Source organism: Rhinolophus hipposideros (genome assembly GCF_964194185.1).
Source record: "Rhinolophus hipposideros genome assembly, chromosome: 15".
Lineage (NCBI taxonomy): Eukaryota > Metazoa > Chordata > Mammalia > Chiroptera > Rhinolophidae > Rhinolophus > Rhinolophus hipposideros.
Genome location: NC_138061.1, coordinates 31,840,696 through 31,867,710, shown reverse-complemented (window position 1 = coordinate 31,867,710; position 27,015 = coordinate 31,840,696). Strand labels below are relative to the sequence as shown.

Sequence of the window (27,015 nt, the reverse complement as noted above, 5' to 3'; positions counted from 1 at the left end):
TCATACACACCCAAGCCGCTTCCAGTGGGTTTTCCCTATAAATGGCTTGTCTTGGGCCATCTCTCTCTCTCTCTCACACACACACACACATACACACACGCACACACACACATACACACACACACACACATATGCCTTCAAGGAGAATCATTATTATCATTTTTCTTGATTCCATTTTAGTAATGGGAATGGAATAAGTCATATTAAGATTTGGGCAAAGAACTTCTGCCTCCAAAAACATAGAGTAGATGTATATTTCCCTTTTTCTCAAATCTCTCAGACTTTCCTAAAATCTCTCAAAGGTTCACATAACCCAAACAAGCAGCATCTGGCTTTGGCATGTCCTGTACCTCTGGCTGAGCAGTCCTAAGACCAGCACTAGCAATAGCCACCTCAGTTCACAACTTAGCCTCTCAAGGCACCTCCAAGCCCAGCACAGGTGGCAGCCATCTTCAGATTGCTTTGTGGCTCATGCTAAGTGGCCCCGGGCAGGGCTCAGGCTGCAGCTGAACATGGTCTCCAGTGGGTCTCCTCCCAGGAGACACAGGCCTGGAATGTACAGTGGCCGGTCAGACCTAGCAGAAGCATCACCCAGCCACCTCCAAGGACAGCACACCCAAAGGGCAGATTGGGCAGCCATCAGAGCCCTGCTAAAGTGAATCCTGCTCTGTAGGGTCAGCCCCTACACCTCAGCTCCTCCATAGTTACATCCAGTTCTCACAATAAATCTGTCCAAGGATCAATCCCTTCCTTCCATTTATGTGCATACAGCAATGAAACCTCAACCACAACAGGAGGACACACACAACCTACAGAAGGGACACACCTGGAGCATCCAGCTTTGGTCAACAGGGAGGCTGTGCCAGTGGGCCCCACAGGACACCTACTACATAAGGCCATTCTACTAAGACCAGGAGGCATAGCAGTCTGACCTAATGCATAGAAACAAACACAAGGAGGAAACTAAAATGGGGAGATGACGAAACATGTTCCAAAAAATTGAGTGCAGTTTAAGGGGCCTCTGGGACAATATCAAGCGTACCAACATTCGCAATATAGGGCTACCAGGAGAAGAGAGGGAGCAAGGAATTGAAAACCTATCCAAAGAAATAATGACAGAAAACTTCCCTAACCTGGTAAAAGAAATGGACATACAAGCCCAGGAAGCACAGAGAGTCCCAAACAAGATAAACCCAAAAAAGCCCACACTGAGACACATCATAATTAAAACACCAAAGGTTAAATACAAAGAGAGAATCTTAAGAGCAACAAGAAAAAAGCAGTTAGTTACCTACAAGGGAGCCCCCCCATAAGACTGTCAGCTGATTTCTCAACAGACACTTTGCAGGCAAACAGGGAGTGGCAGGTAATATTCCAAGTGATGAAAAGCAACGACATGCAACCAAGACTGCTCTACCCAGCAAAGCTGTCATTTAGAATTGAAGGAGCTTCCCAAACAAGAAACAGCTAAAGTTGTTCATCACCACCAAACCAGTATTACAAGGACTCTTAGAGGGACTTCTTTAAGATGGGAGGGGAGGTTAAGGACGGGTGAAAGGGGAAGGGATTAAGAAGAACAAATTAGGTGTTATACAATAGTCATGAGGAGGTAGGTTATAGCATAAGGAATATAATCAACAATATTGTAATAACTAGGTATGATGCCAGATCGGTACTAGATCTATCAGGGTGATAGATGGGAATGGGGTTGGGGTCAGGGTGAAAAAGGTGAAGGCATTAAGAAATATAAGTTGATAATTAATACAGTATGGGGAATATAATCAACAATGTTGTAAAGATTATGTGAGGTGCCAGACAGGCACTGTACTTATCAGGGGATCATGTCATAGACTGTATAAATGCCTGACCATTATGTTATACACCTGAAGGGGTGAAGTAGAATAATATTGAATGTCAACTATAACTAAATATATAGGTATATATAATCACAGAATGTGGAGTACAACATAGGGAAGATAGTCGATGATATTGCAACAGCTATATAAGATGTCAGAGGGGGGTGGGTTATCACTTTATGAGGGATTTAAATGTCTAACTATTGCATTGCATTGTACAGCTGAAACTAATATAAAAAATTGAAAAAAAAAGAATTTTGCAGCATATTTGCCATATACAGCTGATGCTAAATTGTGGGCATTTTGTAATGTGTCTTTTAAAATAGGATTCTCTTAACTTTCTTGAATACATTTTCTTAATGGACTTGTGTCATATTTCTTCACTACCTTAGTTATGAACATATCATTTTTGTAGCTCACAGGTTGGGCGTTAAACAAAGCAAACACAAAAGTTATATTTTTCAGTTAAATATTGATTATTCCTACTTACCTGATTTGTGGCACAGAGATGAGGCTGATGAAACTGAAAAAGAAGGATAATTCTGTCTTTCCATAGTAGGTGTTAATGGTGGGATGTGGCATTCATCTTCAGAGAGGCTGTCCCTTCAGTTCCCGAGAAATAACTCAGGCTTACCCTACTTTCCATTTCCCATTGAGTATCTCAGATGTGGAGGAAAACTGGTGTGTCTGACTGCTTAGGCTTGGGTAGCATTGTGAAGAGGATAAAGATTGTTTTCGGAGACCTTTCATCTCTCTTCTGCACTTTCTTCCACGTTTACTTTTCTTTTCCTTTTCCCAATAGGAAGAGGCTGGATGTGAGGTCACACTGATTGGCTGAAAGGATTCTCTATTCCTGGATCCTTTTTCATTTTCAAAGAATTTCAAAGAAAGCACTGATAGTTTATGGTATTGAAATTTCAGATAGTCTGATTCTTTATTCAGAAGGTTCCTGGTTGTGGTGTGATCCTTGTAGAGCACACATATCTTTTTGGGCTCTTCAGATCTCATCACACGCATCTGCCAATTTTATCTCAAAGCCAGCTGATTGTGGAGGCAGTATACGGACTGTCAAATGCTAAAAAATTTAGGACGTCTTTATAGGATTCTCTTGAAACCTTAATCTTTGACTTTTTCTCCTCGCCTTCTTGGTTTTTCACCATTTTGTACAGAATATGCAAAAATTTGGTTTATAATTAGAAATGTGCAATCTAAAAATAAATTAACATTGAGAGTGGATGGGAAGTTTCGTTGTATAATGGAAGATGGTCAAGTAATGTAAAACAATAATGAATCACTGGAAGAAGGAAAAACTGCTTAGATGATGATTAGAAGCTTACAAGTTACTAGTTTTGAGTACTACATATTAAACATTTAAATTCAATGAATAACTTAAAATAAATTTATAAGTAAATTGTACTTTTAAATGTAATATGCTAATTACAATTTTGAGAAAATGTAATAGATTTACTTCCCTAAGTGAAACAAATTTAAATAATATAAATAAATAAATAAATAAATAAATAAAATGCCAAATGTTAGAGCCAAAGAAAGAATCTTAAAAGCAGTAAGAGAAAAGCAGTTAGTTACTTACAAGGGACCTCCCATAAGACTGTCAGCTGATTTCTCAACAGAATCTTTGCAGGGCAAAAGGGATTGACAAGAAATATTCAAAGTGATAAAAAGCAAGGACCTACCACCAAAACTACTCTACCCAGCAATGCTATCATTTAAAATTGAAGGACAGATAAAGAGCTTCCCAGACAAGAAAAAGTTAAAGGAGTTCATCACCACCAAACCAGTATTACAAACAAGAAATTTTAGAAGGACTTCTTTAAGACCAAAAAAATAAAATCAAAATTAAATGGCAATAACTATATACCTATCAGCAATTACTATCAATGTAAATGGATTAAATATTACAATCAAAAGACATAGAGTGGCTGAACGGATAAAAAAACAATACCCTTTAATATGCTTCCTATAAGAGACTGACTTCACTGAAATCTATGTAATTTTACTAACAATTGTCACCCCAATAAATTAAAAAAAAGAGAGAGAGACTGACTTCAAATGGAAAGACACACATAGACTGAAAGTAAAGGGATGGGAAAAGATATTTCATAAAAATTAAAATGAAAAAGAAAAAGCTGGGGTAGCAATATTTATGCCAGACAAAACAGACTTTAAAACAAAGACTTTAAAACAAAGGCTATAACAAGAGTATATAAACACAGTAATCTCACTTCTGGGTATTTATCTGAAGAAACCCAAAATGCTACTTGGCGGGGATGAATGCATCCATATGTTCGTTGCGGCATTGTTTACAATGGCCAAGATGTGGAGGCAGCCTGGGTGTCCGCTGTTGGATGAAAGGGTAAAGAGTAGGTGGTACATATATATAATGAAATATTGCTCAGCCAGGGAAGGGAATGGGTTCTTGCCATCTGCAGCAGCATGGATGGACCTGGAGGGTATGGTGCTGAGTGGAGTATGTCCGACAGAGAAAGACAGATGCCATGTGATTTCGCTTATATGTGGAATCTAAAGAACAAGACAAATGAACAAACAAAATAGAAATGAATTCATAGATACAGAGGACATTCTGATGGTTGTCGATGGGAGGGGGTTGGGGGTGAATGAGAAAGGGAAAGGGATTAAGAAGTACAAATTGGTCATTACACAGTAGTCATGGAGATGTAGGGTATGGCATAAGGAATATAGTCAATAATATTGTAATAATATGTATAGTGTCATATGGGTCCTAGATTTATTGGGGTAATAGATGGGAGGGACGGTTGGGTAGCAGGATGTAAAAGGTAAAGACATTAAGAAGTACAAATTGGTAGTTACAAAAGAGTCATGGGGATATAAAGTAAAGCACAGGGAACATAGTCAATGATATAGTAATAACTATGTATAGTGCTAGGTGGGTACTAGACTAGTCAGGGGGATCACTACTTAAATTATATAAACGTCTAACTACTATGCTGTACACCCGAGACACAAAATCATATTAAATGTCAACTGTAATTGAAAAATTAGAAAAGAGGGGAGGGGAAGAGGAAGGGGAATAAGAGGTTCAAATTTCCAGGTATAAAACTAGTCATGGGGATGTAACACCCAGCATAGGGAGTATAATCAATATTATAGTGATAGCATGATACAGTGTCAGATGGTTGCTGGACTTATCACGGTGACCACTTTTTTAAGTATATAAACATTGACTAATCATAGTGTACCCCTGAAACTAATATAATATTGCATGTTAGCTGAATTGTAATAAAAATCTTTTTAAAACACCTTATTAGGGAATAAAAAGATAAGCTACCCACTGAGAGAAAATATTTGAAAAGCACACACCTCACAAAGAACTCATATCTAGAATCTATAAAGAATTCTCGAAACCAAACAATAAAAACAAACAATCCAATTAGAAAACAGGCAAAAGATATGAAGATGTATTTCACCAAAGAGGATATGTGAATGACAAATAAACATGTGAAAAGATGTTCAACACCACTAGCCATTAGGGAAATGCAAAGTAAGACCACAATGAGAGATCACTACACACCTATTAGAAGAGCTAAAATTAAATTTAAAAAAGTGAAAATACCAAATACTAGTAAGGTTGCAGAGAACTGGGTCATTCATACATTGCTAGTAGAAATGTAAGATGACATATAACACTGAAAAATAGTGGCAGTTTCTTAAAAATGTAAGCACACACTCAACATATAACCTGGCAATTGCACCCCTGATCATTTACCCCTGAGAAAGGAAAATCTATTTTGTTTGTTTGTACAGGCAAAATCCTGTACACAACTATTCATAGCACCTTTATCTGTAATAGGCCCAAACCGGAGATACCTGAAATGTCAGTGATGAGTGAAAAAAGCCAATATCTAAAGGTCACGTACTATAGAACTCCATTTATGTGATATTCTTGACATGACAAAATTATAGAGATAAAGAACAAATTAGTGGTTATCAGAGACTAGGGATGTTTGGGGAGGAAAAGAGGAGACACGTGACTATAAAAGGATAGTTGATAGATATTTGTGAAGATGAAGTAGTTCTGTATCTTGATCAAGGTGGTGGTTCCATGGATTTACTCATGTGATAAAAAACATAGAACTATATACATATGATACCAATTTCAATTTCCTAATTTAATATTGTACTATAGTTGTGTAAGATATAATAATTGGGAGAAATTGAGTGACGTGTACATTGAAACTACGTACTACCTTTACAACGTTCTGTGAATCTGTAAATATTTCCAAATAATAGATGCAAGAAAATAATTGGTCAGAATTCTCTCTTTTAGGTGACCTTATTTTGTTGCATAACCTGCAGACTAAGGCCCTGATGTTCTGCATTTCTAAATGGGCTCTGTCCAAATTACATTAAAAGAAAAATAGGAAACTCTTATCTAGCACTTTATAGGCTCTCAGTGCTTTACATATATGGCTTACTAAGCCTTACCAACCCCAGTGTGATAAGTAGTATTATTATCCCTATTTTACAAATGTAACTTTGAAGCACAAAGAGGTTACCTGTATAGAAAGTGCTGGAGCCAGCATAGGGAGCCAAGCAAATTACATTCAAACTCCATGCAGATCTTAGAAATACAGCTGACCATTGACAAACATGGAGGGTAGGGATGCCAACCCTATCCCTCACCCCCCATCTTCACACAGTCCAAACTCCACTATAACTTTGAACTGTACAATTGGCCTTGTGTATCCTTGGATGCAACCAACCACAGATGGAAACAGTAGTATTTTCCATCCACTGTGGGGAATACGAAAATACTATTTTCCATCCAAGGTTGATTGAATCCCTGGGGGCAAAACCCGTTAGGAAAGGCCAACTGTGTTTATTGAAAACAATCCATGCATAAGTGGACACACCCAGTTCAAACTGATGTTGTTCAAGAGTCAACGATAGAGAGACTCTAAGGAAATCAAAGCAGGGATGTCCTTTTCAAGGCAATAAATATAAAGAGTTTTACCTGGCATCTTTCCACTGGCTGTTCCTCACCTAACAAAGAAAATCTGGTTTTGTTTTCACAGTAAGCATACTGCTGAAGATAAGATCAAAGATGGGCTGGATCAGTTGAGATGCCACTTTACGTGGAAGTTGCTAATTGAAGACACTGAAATGACTGATTTAGAAAATAGAGTCTTCGATGAGATTGAGTTCCTCGACACCAAATACAATGTGGGAATATACAACCTTCTGGCCTATGTGAAACACCTGAAAGGCCAGAATAAGGAAGCCCTGGAGAGCTTGAAAGAAGCTGAAGACTTAATCCAGCAAGAACATGCCAATCAATCAGACCTGAGAAGTCTGGTTACCTGGGGCAACTATGCCTGGCTGTATTACCACATGGGCCGACTGGCAGAAGCCAGGATTTACCTGGACAAGGTGGAGAACACTTGCAAGAAGTTTGGCAGTCCTAACTGCTACAGAATGGAGTGTCCTGAGATGGACTGTGAGGAAGGATGGGCCCTGCTGAAATGTGGAGGAAAGAATTATGTACGGGCCAAGGCCTGCTTTGAAAAGGCTCTGGAAGTGGACCCTGAAAACCCTGAATTCAGCACTGGGTATGCAATCGCCACCTATCGTCTGGATAGCTTTAACAAAACAACACAGATCAATCAGGCATTTTGTCTGCACTCCCTAAAAGAGGCCATGAGGCTAAATCCGGAAGATGCATATATTAAGGTGCTCCTTGCTCTGAAGCTTCAGGATATGGGACAAGAAGCTGAGGGAGAAAAGTACATTGAAGAAGCACTGACCAGCGAGTCCTCGCAGACCTACGTCTTTCGCTATGCAGCCAAGTTTTACCGAAGAAAACGCTCTGTGGACAAAGCTCTTCAGCTCCTAAAAAAGGCTTTACGGGCAACACCCTCCTCTGCCTTCCTGCATCATCAGATGGGGCTTTGCTATAGAACACAAGTTTTTGAAATAAAGAAAGCTACAAACTTTCAGCCTAAAGGACAGGATAGAGAAACTGTTGACAGAATAACAAAATTAGCCATATCTCATTTTGAATTTGCTCTGGAACAAAAGCCCACACTTGAAATTGCTTATAAACATCTGGCAGATATGTACATAGAAGCAGGCAACTACAGAAAAGCTGAAGATACTTATCAAAAATTATTGTGCTTGAAATCACTTGAAGAAGAAAACCTGCAAGAGATATATTTCCACTATGGCCAATTTCAGGAATTTCAAAGGAAATCTGAAGTCGATGCAATTATCTGTTATTTAAAATCAATAAAAATAGCAAAACCTTCATTTACAAGGGATAAAAGTATCAGTGCTTTGGAGAAACAGGCTTTGAAGAAACTTTGGAGAAATGCCTTAGACATAGAAAGCTTGAGTATCCTTGGGTTCATCCACAAATTGAAAGGAGAAATGAATGAAGCCCTGGAGTATTATGAGCGGGCCCTATGGCTGTCGGCTGACGTTGAGAACCCTGTGGGATATGATTGGTAGGCGCTGAAATATGGAACACTCTCACATTTCATTAGATTTTAGGTTAACATGTACTAATCATCTTTTCTGCTTGCTGCTTTCAGAAACGTATGTAATTCCCTGTAATGATGTAATGTTTGGACAGTTATTCAAACCTGATAATATGTTAGTTGTATTCAAAAGATAGTGAAACAGTAAGTATTTCTGTGTGTGAGAGGAAGAGAGAGAGAATCCATTTCTCTGTGAATGTTATATAGTAGAAATAACAGTTTGTTAAGTAGATTTATAGCAAATAAAACACTGCACTTACATAAAATAAAATGACTCATTCATTTGATCAACAAATAGATTTCAGTGCTAGATACCAAAAATACTATGGTGACGCAGGGGAGGAAAAGTTCTATTTCCTCTACCCATCTTAGGTTCATTGGCTGGAGCCCCATAAATTAGAGTGACAATACACAGATTAACAAGAGAAAAATAAAATTTCATTAATATGTGCATCTCACATACACATCAGAGTACCCAGTAATGAGTAACTCAAAGAGGTGATTAGATTGTAGGCTTTTGTAGCATCCTAACAAATGAACAATAAATTTTTAGAGAAGTGATAAGACAAGAAAAAGAACTTTGAGTTTCTAGGGTGGCAATTTTTAGAAAGGTAGATATATGGGGAAAACTAATGTAAAATAACCGTTTGTTACTAAGGTTTGTTATGTAGATTCCTCTGGCAGTGACTCTGGACTGATAAGTGCCTGGAGTTTTCTCAGGTGATTAACTCTGTATTCCCTGGTAGAGAGGAGAGGGGGGACACCTTCACAAATTTATGGGCTGCTTTTAGGCAAATGGGGGATGGCAGAGAGTTTTTTTTATATCTGCTTTTCAATTGCTTTCTGCTCAAAATAATTCTTAATGCCCATGTAGCATATTTGGGGGTGGCATATTCTGCTTCTCTTCAGTGAACAATGCAGACATTTTCCCAAAACCTCATGTAGTTTACAATCTAGTGAGACAGACACTAAAACAAGTACTCAGTCAATTAAAGGTCAGCTTGCTCCATGAATATGTTTGAAATTTAATACATTGTGAGTTGTTTCAAGCAGTTTCTCTTGTGTTGTGCCAGTTGGTCTGAAGTGCTATTTATTCAGTCATTTGCTAGTATTGATCTAGTTAGAGCTAAATGATCTGAGAGACCATCTGTCGCAATCATCTTTCATTATGACATTTTATTAAAAGGCAATGCACAGTAATATTTTTAAAAAGGAAAAATAAGAAAGCAATGTTATTGTTTTTTCATTGTTATATGTTTTGGGGGAGGATATATTAATTTCCTATTGTGGCTATAACAAATTACCACAAACTGGGTGGCTTAAGAACACACAGATTTATTATCTCACAGCTTTGTAGCTAAGAAGTCTGAAGTAGGTTTCACTAGACTGAAATTAAGGTGTTGGCACAGTCATACTTCCTCCAGAGACTCCAGGGGATAATCCTTTTGTACCAGCTTCTAGGCTCCCTGCGTTTCTTTGTGGGAACCTCTGATCTGTGAGAATACACATCCTCAAGGAATTTTCAGAAATATTGGTCTGGGCTTTGGATTGCTACTGAAATTTTATAGAAATTAGAGTGAGCAAAATTTATATCATTGCAGGGCAGGTGTCAAGAGTTACATAGAAGCAATCTTCCCAACTTTCTTATCACTAAAACAAGAGATTTATTAGATTTCACAAAGACAACACCTTAAAGTGTTTGTGTTTGGGGAAGGAGGCTATTTGGTTCTAAGATTAATCTAACCACTGCCAAGTCTCACAGAGTCAGAAATATTAAAAATAAACAATTGTTGGATTGGTCAATACTAGGCAACTCTTCCCAGGCATTGTTGAGCATCATTTGCACCCAGAAAGCAGAGCTAATTAACGCAAGGTAAGTCTCAGGATTATGAGTGTGTTTGTGTGATGCGTGTTTGACAATCTCCAGAGATCACGGTTGCTTACTGTGTATTATGACCTAATACCATCTCTCTGTCCCATCATTCCAAACTCTGAAAGAGATCTCTACACTTCCCATAGCTCAATAAAATTAAAACGGGGGGAAAACCTGGATGCTTGCAGAGAAAAACAACAAAACAGTAAATCCAGAAAAACAGTTACTCTTTTGTATTGAAAGACTTAACACGCTATTGCCAAACTTAACACGAGTATCTCCAGGCATTACCAATAGGTTTCTTTAAATTGATGGTTGAATTTCAGGAGCTTGTTATGCCCATGTAAATGACTGACAGAACCTCAGTTGGTGTCCTTATTTAGAGTTCCTGCCACTGAAGAATTTCGCCAAATACACAGGGATCAGGCCAAGCCATGGCTCTTGGCATTCACTGTTGTGATAGGTGTTCCTGTCCAGGTGTTTGCTAATTGCTGTCTGTATACGATCGCAGGCTCCAGCTCCTTGGGGAATCTCCCCGGCCACCAGTGTCTCCATTCTCATGATGCTGCTAGAGGTGAAACTGCGTTGGGACTCCAGGCCTCTACCCTATATCCTGCCCCAGCTTGGATTACCACCATCAGTGTGTCCACAACTCTGTATCTTTTCCCCAGCTAGACCACATGTGATACAGACACCTCCACTCTGGAGTCCCATGCTGAAAGGAGAATGCCTTCTCTGACATTCCCCTTGATGTCCATCCTTTGACCCAGGCCTCCTCCTGAGTTCCACCACTATTCCTTCTCTTCACCTGCATTCAATATTTCCCCTCCTACCTAAGTCCACTTTCTATTTCTTGCAGGCTGTGCTATGAGGACTAGTTTTTTTTTTAAAGGCATATGTGTATACAGGAGAGCATGAGGGTATTCCTTGTAGCCCTGATTATTTGTAGCACTGAGGGAGATAGAGAGTAAGAAGGAAGAGAGGGATTTTGCCCCTCGGGGCACAAAGAAGTTGCACTTGGCAACCTCTGGAGGCAATTTTGGTTGTCACAACTATGGGGTGTTATTGCCATCTAGTGGGTATACATAAGAATGCTTTGTAAACATCCTCGATACACAGAACAGCTTCCCAAATGACAAATTATCCAGCCCAAATATCAATGGTGCTAAGGCTAAGAAACTCGGACTTACATTCATCTCCTAGAAGAGTGACTGCCAATGAGTGTTCTGAAACACTATCTTGAGGAGTACCTACCTATTCCTTAAGTTTCAGTTTCCCAAGCAGATATTAGATCAGTTGCCATGTTTCACTATTTCCCTTTTTCTCTAGTTACTGTGTTTTACACGTTGTTGAGAAGAACTTCAAAAGACAATACACTACTGATTTTACCAAGAATCCACCTAATCCAACAGTGTGTGAAAAAAAAGATTGATATGCAAATTCCATCTAGTAATTTCAGCATGTTCAACACCTACTCAACAGATCTTTGTTTCTTCTCAATCCTGAAAATGTATATTCCTTTAAAATTTTTTATGGTTGCCTTTTGTCTTTCTGAATTTGAATTTCTAAACATATAAATAGAAAAACCAGGGTTTTTTTCCCTTTGATTTTTTTTACCATGGATTGCTTACTTGTTATCCATTTAAACCTTAATAAGCAAACACTATCTATTGGCCCAGATACAGTTGAAAGAAAGGAAAGGAAAGAAGTAGGAACAAGGAAGAAAAGGCACTGGAAAATTTTTCAAACATTGGAGCTCTATTAAATTTTTTTACAACCTTGGTAAGGAGGAAATTCTGGGCTTATTTTTCTACCCAAAATAAACCATTCAGTACCTTTTCTAAAATGTGACCTCCCACTTAAGATACATATTACAATAGCCTACAGACCACCATACATACATTGCTTCTCTGACCTGATGTCTTACAACTTTTCCCTGCTTTCTCCACTGCAGCCACACCATTTGTCAACTATGCTCTTCCCTTCAGGTCTTTACGCTTACTGTTTCCCCGCTTGGTACACACTTCCCTAGTTCCATATCCACTCCTACACCCCCTCAGATCTTTGCTGAATTGCCACTTTCTCAATGAAACCTTCCCTCGCTCACATATTTATAATAGCAAAACACCCTGTGCTCCCATCCTCTCTATGCTTTTTCTGCATAGCATCATCTGACACATAATGTTTTATTTGTTCTTTATCTCACACACTGGAAATTAACTCCAGGAAAATAACTCCTTATGTCTAAGTCAGTGCTATTATTAACAGGACCTGAACAATGTAGGGCTCCTAGCAGTTGCTCAATAAAACTTGTTGAATGAATGAGTGATTGAAGTACAAGTAGACAAAAATTTTAGTGTATGGATGTTTGGCATTTTTCTGCCTAGATTCCCAATACCACCCCCATCTTTATTGGGAACTTATTACAGAAAGAACAATTGGCAAGGATACGGAAAGTGAATACTCTCATACAATTGTTAAGTGGGGGTGTATAAACCTTTACAAAGCTATTAGGCAGTATCTACTAAAATTTTAAATTTATATACATTTTGACCAAAAATATCGCTCAATTTACCCAGTGGAAATAATGGCACCAGTGCACATCGTTGCACTGCCTATTGAATGAAAACTGGAAGTGGTAGTTCCGTTTCAATTTAGGATGAACAAAGCTGGAAGGAGTATCACTGCCACCTCTACAACAAAAATAACGCTGAACAATCTCCTGTCATTTTATTAAAAAAAAAAAAAAAAGCACGCGGATTCAGGGAGACCAACGTCCAGAGGCCTAGATGCTCAATTCAACTCTAAACGATCTCGCGTTTTGCAAACGTCTCCTGCGGGCCCCTCAATCCAGCCCGGGGGATGGGGAGGGGGGTGGTCCCCACGCATCCCTTCCAGAAGTTTCCGTTTCCTGGAGCGGGACTCCGCCTAGCCCAGGATCAGATTTACTTTCTAGTTTCCTTTTCCCGCTCCGGTCCTGCCTTTAACAAAGACACATGCCCTCGCAGGGACCTAACGCTGCAGACGCCTAGTGGGAAGCGCGCGCCCGCCAGCCCGTCCAGCCCGCGGCGCACGCGCACACGCCCGCTCACGCTCCCACGCCCGCGCGCATCCCGCCGCTCGGCTGCGGGAGAGTCCGGTCCTGAGCTGAAAGCCTGCGGGGTCTGGCCTCCTTCCTGGAAGGTCCTCAGCGCCCAGCCGCCATGAGGTAAGGGCTTTTCCCGCTTCTCCGCCCACACCGGGGAGTCCTTTGTTTCAAACGGATGCTTTCCTTGTATTCCGTTACCCAACGCCGCGCTGCGGCTCGTGTACTAAAGAGGCCGAGCTCCCGGTGCCCGGCAGCCAGGCGTCTGTGTTGGGACGCTTCCCGGGCGCCCTGTCCAGGTCCCGGGCGTCTGAATCCGGGCTGGACCAGGGTGGTGTCCAAGCGGACGCTTCCCTGGAGTCCCTGGCGCCCCTCCCCGGCGCCCGCAGTCCGCACTGTCCGGTGTGGCCAGGCGACGAGCCCGGGGAGGTTTGTCCTCTCCCGGCGCCGCAGTGGTGACCGTGCTTGGTTCGCGCCCCCCCAGCCTCCCCACCCCCGGTCTCCCCACCCCCCCAGCGTCGTTCCGCGCAGCTCTACGTGGCACTGGGCTCCTGAGGCCCATCGCCTTTCTCTCCTCCCCAAGCCTGCAGCTGCCATTCCCTCCTTTTGGCAGACGCGGTTTGGCCGCAGCTCCAGGCGGCCCGTTTGTCTCCTGCCATTTTGCCTTTCTGCTTTCTGGGTCGGAGTTCTGCCCTTCCTGCGAGCTCCCTGTGAACCACGGACAGATTGGTATTGTTCCACCCAATCCGCTATTTTATCAGGATTTCTTTATCTGTCTCCTTTCCTAGTTTATGGTGATGGCGTCCTGGTCCCACCTTTTTTTTTTTTTTTTTTTTGTATCCGCAGGGGCTCGCACCCTGCCAGTGTGTGATCCGGGAACCATTCCCATTTAATAAGTTGAGGAATGAGAGGTGAAGGTCCTGGGCTCCTGACGCCGATAATCCTTTGTGCTGCTAGTTGGGTGACCCAAAGCAAAGTTTCTGAAACTCTGTGAGTCTGTTCTTACATGTGAAAATTAATGGCATCCATCTCTCAGGACTTTGGAAAGGGTTAATTAACTGCTTAGCCCATGATATTTGCACATGTTGGCTATTGTTAGAAGCAAAAAAAAAAAAAAAAAAAAAAAAAGAATAAGTCCCTAACTTTTAACGTTTGTGAGAAGGGAGGGTGGTATTAGGAAGGGCCTGAAGAAACAAAGAGGAAAAGGAGGGGTGCACTGTGTGTGTAGATGCAGAATGGGGTGGAAGAACGGTGGACCTCGTTGGGGATTGTCTCCCAAGGACATTGAAAGACTGCTTCTTCCTAGACAAAAAAAATTTACTGAAACATGAATGTTGCCTCCTCAGACATAATAGCCTCTCTCTGCCAGCTTCCCAGAGACAAGGCTAAAAGTGTAAGCAGACAAAGTTTAAAAAATACAACTTCTCCTGGCCTTCCAGTTGTGTGTAAATTTCACAGAATCTGAGCATAGCACTTCAGTGGCTGACTGTCTCTTTGAGATCTCTCAACTATATTCATAATGCCCAAGGCAGCCCTCCTCATCTTTTTTTGGGGCCAGGCTGGTAGAAACCTTCAGAACAGAGACCAGTGGTTCTTTTACTCTGTGGATGGGCAGAGTGCTGGTAAGCCCGTATTGTTGTGGATGTGAGCAGGCTGTTAAGGCCATGGCAATTCTTGCCCATGATTTTGGTGCAGTTACACCAGAGAAAGAAACAACTACCAAGAGACAGTCATGCCATGTTTCCCCGTGAGGACCATAGGAAACAGTTCAAAACCTATTTTCAAAATCCAAACATGGAGCCAGAGACAGAGCCTGTCACATATAAAGACAAGCGGGATAAGGAAGACTTGAAGTGGGAAAAAGGTTGGAACCATTTGCAGAAAGGGAAAAACTAGCAGGAATTCCTTCATCTGATATTGAGGTGCTTTTTATGACAGGCATATACCTAGGCTACTAGTATGTAATTGCATTCATTCATTCAACAAATATTCATTTATTGAGCTTCTATTATATACCTGAAATAATAACAGATGCTAGGGACACAGAGGTGAAAAAACAAAATCAGAACAAGGTCTCTGCTCTCATGGGGCTTTACATTTAAATGGGGGAACTAGACGATAGATCGGTGAGTAAATAATCAACATAATTCAGAAAGTGGTAAGAGCTATAAGGAAAATAAAATAGTGTAATGGCCTAAGGGAGTAACCTAGAATGGAGGGGTCTATTTTAGATAGCTCTGCCACAGACAGCGTCTTAAATAAGGAATATTTGAGCTGAGTTACTAGTCATTCAAAGATTAGGGCCAGAGCATTCCAAGTGGAGTAGAAACAACAGGGTGTAAAAATCCTCGAACTTGATATGTTCGAGATAGGAAGAAGATAGGTCTAAAACAGTGAATGAGGAGAGTGTGAAGGAGAGTACTAGAAGGTTGGATGGATAGACAAGGCCCGCTCCTTTAGGGACTTGTAGGACATAGCGGGGCTAGATTAATATCTAAGGGTATTGGGAAGCCATTGAGAGATTTTAAGCCAGAAGACTAACATAATCTGGTTTACATTTTCAGAAGTTTACTAGTAAGTACTATGTGGGAACCAAAAGTGGAAGCAGGGAAAGCAGATTTTGCCTCAGCTCAAAGGAAAGATAATTGTTGTTTAAACTAGGAAAATAGCAGTAGAAATGGGGAAAAGTGGAGGATTTGAGTTGTATCTGGAAGGTAGAATTAACAGGATTTAGAAGAAGGGTTGAGAGAAAAGGAATCAAAGATTATTCCTCTGTTACTTGGTCTGTGGAACTAAGAGATGCCAAATAAAGTGGGGAAGACTAAGGAGGGAACAGAGTCAAGGAACTCAGGTTTCTGTATTGGATGTTTGTTTGGGATGCCAGATGAACTTCTGATTGAAGGTGCATGTGAACTAAAAATTAGGTAAGTCTGGAATTCAGGGGAGAGATCAGAGATAGAGGAAATACTCTGGGAGGTCATCAGCATATATAACAACATGCTTAATTGGATTGTGGGGAAAAGTATTTTAATTCACTTAATGATAATTATGTCTTTGAAACCTAAGATTCTTGCACCTCCTTCAGATCACTTTTAACATATTTTTACCCAGTTCTTTTGTTGTTTGAGAGAATCACTAATCATCCTTAAATAAATAGATCTCTCTGTCAAACCCTATCTAAAGCACTCTGCACAGCACATCCTGGTGAGAAGTAGCTCCATCTCAAAACAACTCCAACAAAGTAGAATATTTGTGACTATTTGTAGATTGAGGGCTCAGATTTGAAATCACTGGTTTCTTAACCCGAGATGTTTAAATATCTGGCATCTCTTCCAATGGTTGTCACACAAACCGCTTACCTGCTCTTTAAACTGCTCTAAAATCCCTTTTTGTGTTCTTTTTAGGTCATCCTGAGGCAAAGTGAATTTTACATGCATTAGATATATCCTATGTTTTAAAGCAAATTATTCTATAAAACAAGCTCCAATTTTTATTTTAGAGGTAGTGCAGTATTATGGCTGAAAGGCCTAAGCTTTTGAGTCAGGCAGAACTAGGCTTGGCTCTTGGCTCAGCCACTCAGATGTGTAACCTTTAGACATTTAATTTAAACTGTATCTGCCAGTCCTCATCCATAAAATTGTGAAAATAATAAGAGGTTGTTATAAAAATGAAGTGTAATTTATATAAAGTGCTTGGTACACTGCCCAGCATGTAGTAAATTATCAATCACTGTAGATTTAGTTACTTACTGTGTTTTGAGAACTCATCTCATTCTAGATGGTATATTATAAACAGTGTACATTTATACTATTGAGTTGAATCTGCAGTGAACCCAGGTCATGTACATAAAGTTGTTTTTTCAAATATATCCTTGTTTTCCATTTAATTTAGCTCTTCACCTTGAATAAAATAGCAGAACTTTCAAGTTAAAGGAGAGCTCTAACCTGTTGGGCTTGAGGCCTTTTTATCCATTAAGCCCTATAGGCCCAGTGTCTCTAATTGTCCCATGCAGTAGCCACCAGTCCTATATGACTACGTTAATTAAAGTAAATTAAACTAAAAACTCACTTCCTCCATTGTACTGGCTACATTTCAAGTGCTCAGTGGCCATATGTGGCTGGCGTCTACCGTAGTGTATAGCATGGATAAGAGCATTTCATCATGGCAGCAAGTTCTATTGGAAAACTTGTCTAGAACCTACAATCACTAAAATGTGGGATCTTTATATATGTGTATATTTATATACACAAACAGAGAAAGAGAATAAATATGAAAACATTATAAAATTGAAATTAATAAGCTAATTTAAATTGTCTACTAAATATAATACTTAATCAACTATTAATGTTTACATTTAGTATTTATTAAAAAATGAAAAACATTTCGTGAAGTACTATATTAGATTACAAATATGAAATGGTTGTATTTTCCTAATCAGTACTGTTAATTGAGCAATTAATCCAGTTCTCTAACTTTTCTGTCACTTCAGGCTATTAGGACAGCCCCTTTCCAGTTTCAAAAGACTCTGTCCAATTCAGTTTAAAACTTCAATCTCATGTTTGATTCAAAGCACTCTTTTCCTCCTTCCTAACCCCAGCAAATATTGATACAAGTGCTGTGAAGAACAGGAAAAAGACTAGACTTTAGGATGGTTGGCAAGGTGGGTGGGGGTGCAGCTTTACCTAAGGTGGTCAGGAGTAGGCCTCTTCAGAGAGGTGCGATTTGAGCCAAGACCAGAATTACAAGAATAAGCCCTAGAACTCTCTTAGGAAGAGTGCACAGAGTAAGGGAATAAAAAGCAGGTACAAATGCCCTGAGGTAGGTGCATACTTGGCATAAGACATAATAAACAATGAAGTTTTTTTTAAAGGCCAGTATGGCTGGAGTGCAGTCCATGAGAGGAAAGGGGTACAAAATGAGGCTTGAGAAATAGACATGGGCCAGATAATGAAGGCCATAGCATAGGTTAGGGGTTTGGGGCTGGAGATAAAGATTTGAGTATTAACAAGGAATAGCTTCACTTCTGCTTTATAGTCCATCTTTCTTGCAATTATTCTCCCCTCTCTCCTACAAGCATCATTTCTCCCTTAATACTGGATCATTCCCGCTGGCATATCACTGAGTCATTAAAAATATCATGATTTTTTTTGTTTACAATTCCTCCAGCCTCCCTCCAGCCATAGCTCTACCTCTCTACTCCCTTCATAGTAAAATTCCTTACAAGAGCGCCCTATATTCCCCATGTCCACTTCATCACCTCCCATGATTCCTTCAACCCACTCCAGTAATGTTTTCATCCCTTCCATTCTATTAAAACTTATCAAGGTCCCTCACAATTTGACTCCTGCCAAAACAGTGATCTCTTCTCTGTCCTCATTTTCTTAACATCTTAGAATCATTTTATACATTGAATAATATCTCTTTTTTGAAATAAACATTTTCTTCTTTAGCCTTTCATGACAATGGGTTTCTTTGTTTTCCTATACCCTCACTGGTTATTCTTTCTTGGCCTCTTTTCCTGGTCCTTCTATTCTGATTGACCTGAAGTGAATTACAACTTAGTTTTTGACTTTCTCTATGCTCACTCCTTAGGGAATTTCATTCTAGATCTCCTGGTTTTAAAGTTCATCTGCATGCTGACTCCCAATTTTATATCCTTTGTTCTACCTTCACTCCTCTTCATCTCCAGATTTTTCTTCATTAACATTCAACTATATACTTGACATCTTCACTTGAATGTCTAATAGACACCTCAGTTAACATTTCCAAATAGTTCTCTTGATTTATCCACTCAGTTCCTGAAGTCAAAAGCAGAGGAATCATCCTTGATGTCCTCTTTCCATTCTGGCCCTCCCCATACCCAATCCATCAGAAAGACTGGTCAGTTCTGCCTCCAAAATACAACCATCCAGTCCTCACTAATCCTCTGCTACAACCCGAGTGTAAACTGGCATCGTCTCTTCTTGGATTCCTTCATTACTTGCCTTCATATCTCTTTCAGGGGAGATTTGCTCTGGCCATGCTATGTAAGTTGGAACTACCTCCCAGACACTCTGCCAGCCATCCATTTCACTCTCCTACTTTATTTTTCTCCTTAACACTTATTATCATCTCACATACTCTATATTTTCATTTATATTTTTGTCTTAACGGCACACCCCAACCCTGTTAGAATGTAAGCTACGTGAAGTAAGGATTTTTTTTTTCTATTTTGTTCTCTGCTGTATCCCCAATACTTAGAACAGTGTCCTGCATATAGTAGGCTCTCAATAAATATTTATTGAATGAATACTTCCCCCACCAGTTTCCCAACTTCCTCTCTTGACCCTCTACGGTCCATTCTCCACAGAGCAGCTAGAGGGATTTTTTTTTTTAAACCTAGATCAAACATTTTCATTTCCCTACTTGAAATTTTTTCTCCAGTGGTTTCCCATTGCAATTAGAATAAAATTTATATCCCTTATCATAGCCTATCAAGCCCTGCATCATCTGTCTCTTCCTCCTCCTCCTCCTTATCTCTTGCTATGCTTTTTGTTTATGCTTCCTTCTGTCTCCTGAATACTCCGAATTTGTTCTGACATCAGGGTTTGCACTTGCTGGTACCTGAGCCCAAACGAGGGCTTCTCACCTCAGCTTTACTGACATTTGGGGCTAGATCATTCTTGATTGTTGGGTTTGACCTGTGCATCAGAGGATATTTAGCTGTATCCCTCACATTGATCCTGTAGATGCCAGTAGCCATTCCTCCTATAAGTGGGGACTTATCAGAATTGTCTCCACACATGGCCAAATGTCCCCTGGGGGAAGGGCAAAATCCCCACGCAGTTGATAAGCTCTGGCTTAGACCATTCTGCCCTCAGATCTTCTGTGCCTCCCTTTCATTGTTGAGATTTTACTTCAGTGGCCCTTTTCACAAGAGCTAGTCCTTGACAGTCATAACTAAGTACCCCATCCCTACCACCACTTAATCCCATTGCTCTGATTCTTTTCCTTCTTAACACTATTACTGTCCGGAATTACGTTGTTCGTTGATTTGTATACATGTTTATTTTCTGTCAACACCTTTTGTTCCTTTCTCTCCCAAAATGGCATTACCATGAAGAAAGGGCCTTTTTCTGTCTTGTTCACTCCTATATCCACTACAACTAGAAAGTTTTCTGGTATGTATGACGTGGGATGGTCAATAAATGTTCATTGATAGACATATTACCGTAGTTCCCATAAACATTTATGCAAATATGTATTTACATTGTATATACAAGGGGGGTAGTCCTGTGTGCAGCATAAAAGGAAATACACGCACACTACACTGTACACTGTTTATTTCATAATTAGAGCATTTCCCTCTTTGAGAAACCCTAAGTATTTTTTTGTACATTTCTGTGGCGTTTAATTACGGCCAGTAGTAGATTTAGAAATCTTTCCTGATTGCCTAACCACCACCATCAAACAAACAAATAAAACTAGGTATATTAATCAGGACTTTTGTCAGTTGTAGACAGTAGAAACCCAACTCAACATTAAGCAAGAAGAGATTTGCTTAACTAAACATAAGTCCGTGGGTAGACAAGGAGATCCAGGCAAGAATGGATGCAGGTATTTCGTCAGTGTCATGAGCTGTCTTTCTTTCTTCCTGTCTAAGCTCTGCTTTCCTCTATGTCACATTCTCAGGCAGGCGCAGATTTCTCAGGCAGGCTCTCTCCAAGAATTTGGAAAGATGGCCACTCCAAGCTTATATTCTACAAGTGTAAATTTTTTTGAAGGAAGAGATAATTTCAGCAAAATTATATTTGATTGGACATTCTCCAAATCAATCACTGGAGCCAGGAAATGGCTGGACTGTCTTGTGCCTTCCCGTAGGCTGAAATGAAGGGTAGACACCCATCCAAAATCACATGGACTGAGAGTAAGGGGAAAGGTTGTTCCACAAAGAAAAACCAAAAGAAGGGGTCCTCACCAAGTAAGAACCCCAGATGTCCAGAACACTGGCCTATAATATACCCTTCCTGGGTCACTTCCATGGAACTTAGTTGGAATGCGGAGTTATAGCTGACTGTGTACTTATAATGTAAACTCTGTATAAGCAGGGCTGTGTCTTGTTCACAGTTACATTCCCATGGTTGTTCAGAAGGTCTTGCACATAAAAGGCTCTTATTAATAAATAACTATTTCTTACCCTTTCCTTACCCCTTCTTCTTCCTAGTTTCAGAGACAGTGTTTCCAACGGGCCCTGCAGAGGTTACACTGTCTCGCACAAAAGGAGCTCAATAAGTATTTCTTGTGGTGAAGTGAATATTAGGGGCAACGATAAGTTAACAATAGGCGTTAGCCTTTATAGCCCACAACCCCAGAGGTCAGAAGGATGTGGCACTTACATCAAAAACTACTAAGCTTCCTTTTGGCTTTTCCCCATCTTTATCTAAATGTTTGTTGCTCCCTCTTTTTATCTCTCTTAAACTTACGTTTCTCTCAATCTCTTGGTATACCTGTTGCTGTCTGTATCTGTGCCTGTTCTCTGTAGGCTTTCCTTTTTTCCTCCTTTCCTCCTTCCTTCCTTCTCTCTCCTGCTTCCTTCCTTTCTTTCCCTGCAAAAATGATATATTCGTGCAGCTTCTCTGTCTCCCTTAATGTACTTCCATTTCTCATTTCTTACCTTCTCTTTTTCTCTCCCTTACTACTCATAATACAGAAATGAAAATTTTATATTAATTATTGACTGTATATATTTATTCTTAATTTTCAAGTCTAGGAAATAAAACATCTAAATTGCCCCTTTCTAAAAATAGGTGGTCCTTGTGGGTTAGTGACTGCCAAAAGGAAATAGATACCCTGTAACAGAAAACGCTGTCATCTCCAGAATTGGTTTTGTAGTAAATAATGAGTTTCATGAAATATTTCTAGGACATAACTGTACACAGAAGAAGCTAGTATAAGGTTATAGGAACCTATAACTATAAGATCAAATAAAAGATAAAATTGGTTGTTAAGCAAAGAACAGTGTTTAAGGTTTAAAAATTGTTTCCTTTATTTCTTCAAAAATTAAAAAGTATTTTATCTTTGACAGTGAAATTCCTAAGGACTCCTTGAAGACCTTTCTGTTGGAGTTAGAATGTCACTTTACCTGGAATTTACTTAAGGAAGATATTGATCTGTTTGATGTGGAAGATACAATTGGGCAACAGCTTGAATTTCTTACCACAAAATCCAGGCTCACTCTTTATAACTTACTGGCCTATGTGAAACACCTGAAAGGCCAAAATAAAGATGCGCTGGAGTGCTTGGAACAAGCAGAAGAAATAATCCAGCGGGAACATTCAGACAAAGAAGAAGTACGAAGTTTGGTCACTTGGGGAAACTATGCCTGGGTGTATTACCACATGGACCAGCTTACAGAAGCTCAGAAGTATATAGACAAGGTAGGGAATGTCTGCAAGAAATTGTCCAGTCCTTTCAACTACAAGTTGGAGTGTCCTGAGATTGACTGTGAGAAAGGATGGGCACTCTTGAAATTTGGAGGAAAGTATTACCAAAAGGCTAAAGCAGCTTTCGAGAAGGCTCTGGAAGTGGAACCTGACAATCCAGAATTTAACATCGGCTATGCCATCACAGTGTATCGGCTGGACGATTCTGACAGAGAAGGTTCTATAAAGAGCTTCTCCTTGGGTCCTCTGAGGAAGGCTGTTACCCTGAATCCAGATAACACCTACATTAAGGTTTTCCTGGCACTGAAGCTTCAAGATGTACATGCTGAAGCTGAAGGGGAAAAGTATATTGAAGAAATCCTGGACCAGATATCCTCCCAACCTTATGTCCTTCGTTACGCAGCCAAATTCTACCGGAGAAAAAATTCTTGGGACAAAGCTCTTGAGCTTTTGAAAAAGGCCTTGGAGGTGACACCGACCTCTTCTTTCCTACATCACCAAATGGGACTTTGCTATAGAGCACAAATGATCCAAATCAAGAAGACCACACGCAACAGACCTAAAGGAAAAGATAAACTGAAAGTTGATGGGCTGATTACATCTGCTATATTTCATTTCAAGGCGGCTGTGGAACGAGACTCTATGTTTGCATTTGCCTACACGGATCTGGCCAACATGTACGCCGAGGCAGGCCAATATAGCAATGCTGAAGACATTTTCCAGAAAGCCCTTCGTCTGGAGAACATAACTGATGATCACAAACATCAGATCCACTACCACTATGGCCGCTTTCAGGAATTTCACCGTAAATCAGAAAGTACTGCCATCCACCATTACTTAGAAGCCTTAAAGGTCAAAGACAGGTCCTCCCTACGTACCAAATTGACAAGTGCGCTGAAGAAATTGGCTACCAAGAGACTTGGTCACAACGCCTCAGATGTGCAGAGTTTAAGTGCCCTCGGGTTTGTTTACAAGCTGGAGGGAGAAAAGAGGCAAGCGGCTGAGTACTACGAGAGGGCCCAAAAGATAGATCCAGAAAACGCAGAATTCCTTACTGCTCTCTGTGAGCTTCGACTTGCCATTTAACTCCATACGCTAGGAAATCAGTTCTAAAGCTCTTCTCTCTATTTTGGGTTCTTATACTTTTGTTTGTTTTAATCCATGGTTCATTACAGAGCCAGTTTTTATTGAATGGTGGTTGTGTCCCAGGCATCATTTAAATACTTTATATACGTTATGATGAATCATTTACTGTTTTCTATTTTTTTTAATTAAAATACTATAATCCATTAAGAAACAGCAACATTCCAGCTGTTGTAACTTTTAAAAATGGCATGGCCATTATGACTTTATACCCCTTATCCTGCTATTTATAATAATTTTCTGATTATTTTCCATATTACTTACGCAGTGAGTATAATCTACATAAGCCTTTGACACTTAGGTTAGGAACTCTTTCAGGGGTACAAAATTATGTTAGTTAAGCTCTTAATTATGTACCTTGCAAAAGGTTGAACTTTCCAGTTATAGGTGTTCTGACTTCAATGAGGATATTTAACTGTCAAGCAGCTAGTCACCTAAAGAATCCTCTTTGTTGGAAGAAAAAAGTTCATAATAAAAAGTTTGTCATCTCTGATGACTTCAATAAAAGAAAAAACTAGAACATGAGAAAAGAAGATTTCCTCAAATATAGAACTTTAGGGTCCCATGAGAAATCAGAAGTATTAACTCCCAAAATGTTCATTAAGTAGCTAGAAATAGTTATGAGAGAAAAATGAATAATAGAAAATCATTAGTCTCAAGTTTCTCTGGTTCTTTTAACTAGAAGAATAAACCCAAACTGAGTCTAGGTGGAATTAGTTTTTTCCAGTTAGAATTGCAGTATTTTTAGGTTAAAATAATTGATATGGAAAGCAGACCAATTGAGAAATTGGGAAAATGGGTAAAGTAGATGTCCCTAACCTATATCCCTAGAATACCAAGATTCAGTGAGTTAGTTTTGGGTCTGGATTGGGTAGAGTTGTCATACCCCCAATTTCTGGCCTTTGGTTAACTGCTTTAGTATTCCATCTTACTTCTGTGAAGCTTTTTCTTTTGTCTGAAGTTTTCAGATTGACATGTTTTCCTATAGATCCTCCAAGAATAGGTAGGTCCTGCTTTCAGTTTTACTACCTAATTTAAAGGGTCATTGCTAAGGGCTCTTACCCCAGGAGACTTTTTAAATTGGGATGTTGCTAAAAGGGGCTTCTCTAATGTTTCTTTGATTATAGACTATACAATTGTATTTACCACCACAGTATTAGTGCGAGAGTGTGCCATGTGATTTAATTCTCTATACCTCCAATGTAGCTCTTAAAACTAATGTGTATGTGTATGTGTTTTACTTTTTGTTACTATTTTTATTTTTTAAATTTCTATTATGATTTTGATTATTATAAAAGTAGTGAGTTCTCATTGTAAAATTTCAAATAATGCAGAAGTATATGAATTTAAAAGTAAGAGCACTTCCTTCATCCTGCCCCAATTCTACACCCCCAAGGTAAACTGTTAACAATTTGATATGTATCCTTCCAGATATTTTTTTCTATGCATATTCGAACATACATATATACTGCAATGTATTTCATGAATTAAAATTTTTTAAATGTTTTACTTAAGTCCCTGCTGTTTTTGTTTATTTTGCTCATTTTTTTTTTTTTTTTTTTATTTAAAAAGGGAGAACAGGGAAGGGAATGACCTTTACTCAAATATTGTAGAAGTTCAGGACTGGAAGTCCTGACCTATTAGTAGAAGATTTGTCACATTTTGCCGCAAATATTTTATTTTGCAGCAGGTCATTTTTTCTCACTGGAAATAATGTAATCAAGGTTATATTCCCAAGTAGGCACTTAACATGTAATGAAATAGTTAAGGTATCAAAACAAAGATATAACTATCAGCCTCTATATTTAGATATTAGACCATAAGGTCTATTAAATGACTTTAAATTCAATAGATATTAAAACATTGAAATATATAAGAAGTTATAACAGGCTAAGAAAGCAAAAAGCAGCATAAGAAAAACTACAACTAAAATATTGAACTAAAATTACTATGTTTATAACTTTAAATTTTGTCAATAATTATACTGCTTTACTAAAGTTTATAACTATTTAGAGATAATTTCATACTCTTGGGTTTAAAAAAGAGCTCAGAGTTGACTGTTCTCAACTGTCAAAACTTCCAAGTTTTGATGGCTTGAATTATCTTCCTAAATGATAATTTCATCTTCAGATAGCCCTTATTCTTAGAAATGTATTCCTTCCATTTAACTAAAGATTTACAGCTTGGAGTTTACACATTTTGGTCTGTCTTTCGTGACCTCAAAGATCTAATCTTTTTCGACAAACCAAAAATAGGCCCAGGGAAGTGGTTGTAATTTCCCTTCAGGGTCATCTGACCCTTTGGGAAGAGAGAAGTGCCTCTTTCCCAAATCTTCAAGGTGCTCTTGGAAACTATTTTGTTCTGTAAAGCTATGTCACCAGCCCCACAAAAGCTGAGGAAAACCCTTTCCACAGGTGAATCAGCTGGCAGGAAAACTGCTTCAGAGTAATGGAACTTTTAAACACATTTTCTGTGTTCTCTGGGTACAGAACTAGTCACGTGCTATCCACCAGAGTTTCAAAGACAGTATAGGCAGTCACTATTCCTTTCAAGATTGAGCCCATACAAATTATTTCAAGAAAAACTGCATAAAACCACAGAACTTGAGAACCAGGAAGACCCTGAGAAAACGCCTGCTCCCACCATCTTTACTAATAAAAAGGTTGGGTCCCGGATTGGTGATGTGACTTAAGATTTCACAACACTGGCACCCATCATTGCATTTGAACTGAGGCCATGCTTCCCAGCATGGCAGGGATATTAACTCAGGCCCTGACCTAGAAAAGGCAGAACTCCTGACAGGTGACTTGGGCTCAAGGATTCCCCACCAGCCTTCCAAATTTTCCTTAAAACTATACTGTAGTCTAAGATGCTTCCAACCCAACTTTTCTTCCTTCTCTCTCTCCTTGGACTTGGAGTCAGGTCTGCGTCACAGTCCAGTGGCCCCCCAGCCTCTCCCTGCTCCCTTCCATTTTCTCTCATGGGTGTGGCCCTAATAAATTTCTTGTATTAAATCCTGCCTTGGTATCTGTTTTGGAGGTCAAATTAACTCACCTGGTGAAATAAATGTAATTAGATGATTAATTGGCTGTAGGGTAAG

The 27,015-nt window shown here is 39.5% G+C and overlaps 1 protein-coding gene across 1 annotated transcript; it reads left to right on the top strand.

Moving 5' to 3' along the window:
- Nucleotides 1–7,019: 7,019 nt before the first annotated feature.
- IFIT5 (interferon induced protein with tetratricopeptide repeats 5) lies at nt 7,020–25,422 on the top strand (the record flags this gene model as incomplete). Its single annotated transcript, XM_081075418.1, has 4 exons — nt 7,020–8,359; nt 13,449–13,779; nt 14,197–14,261; nt 22,415–25,422. 4 exons carry the CDS (start codon nt 7,020–7,022, stop codon nt 23,856–23,858), a joined length of 3,180 nt encoding a protein of 1,059 aa, XP_080931544.1. The 3' UTR covers nt 23,859–25,422.
- Between the last annotated feature and the right edge of the window lie 1,593 nt (nt 25,423–27,015).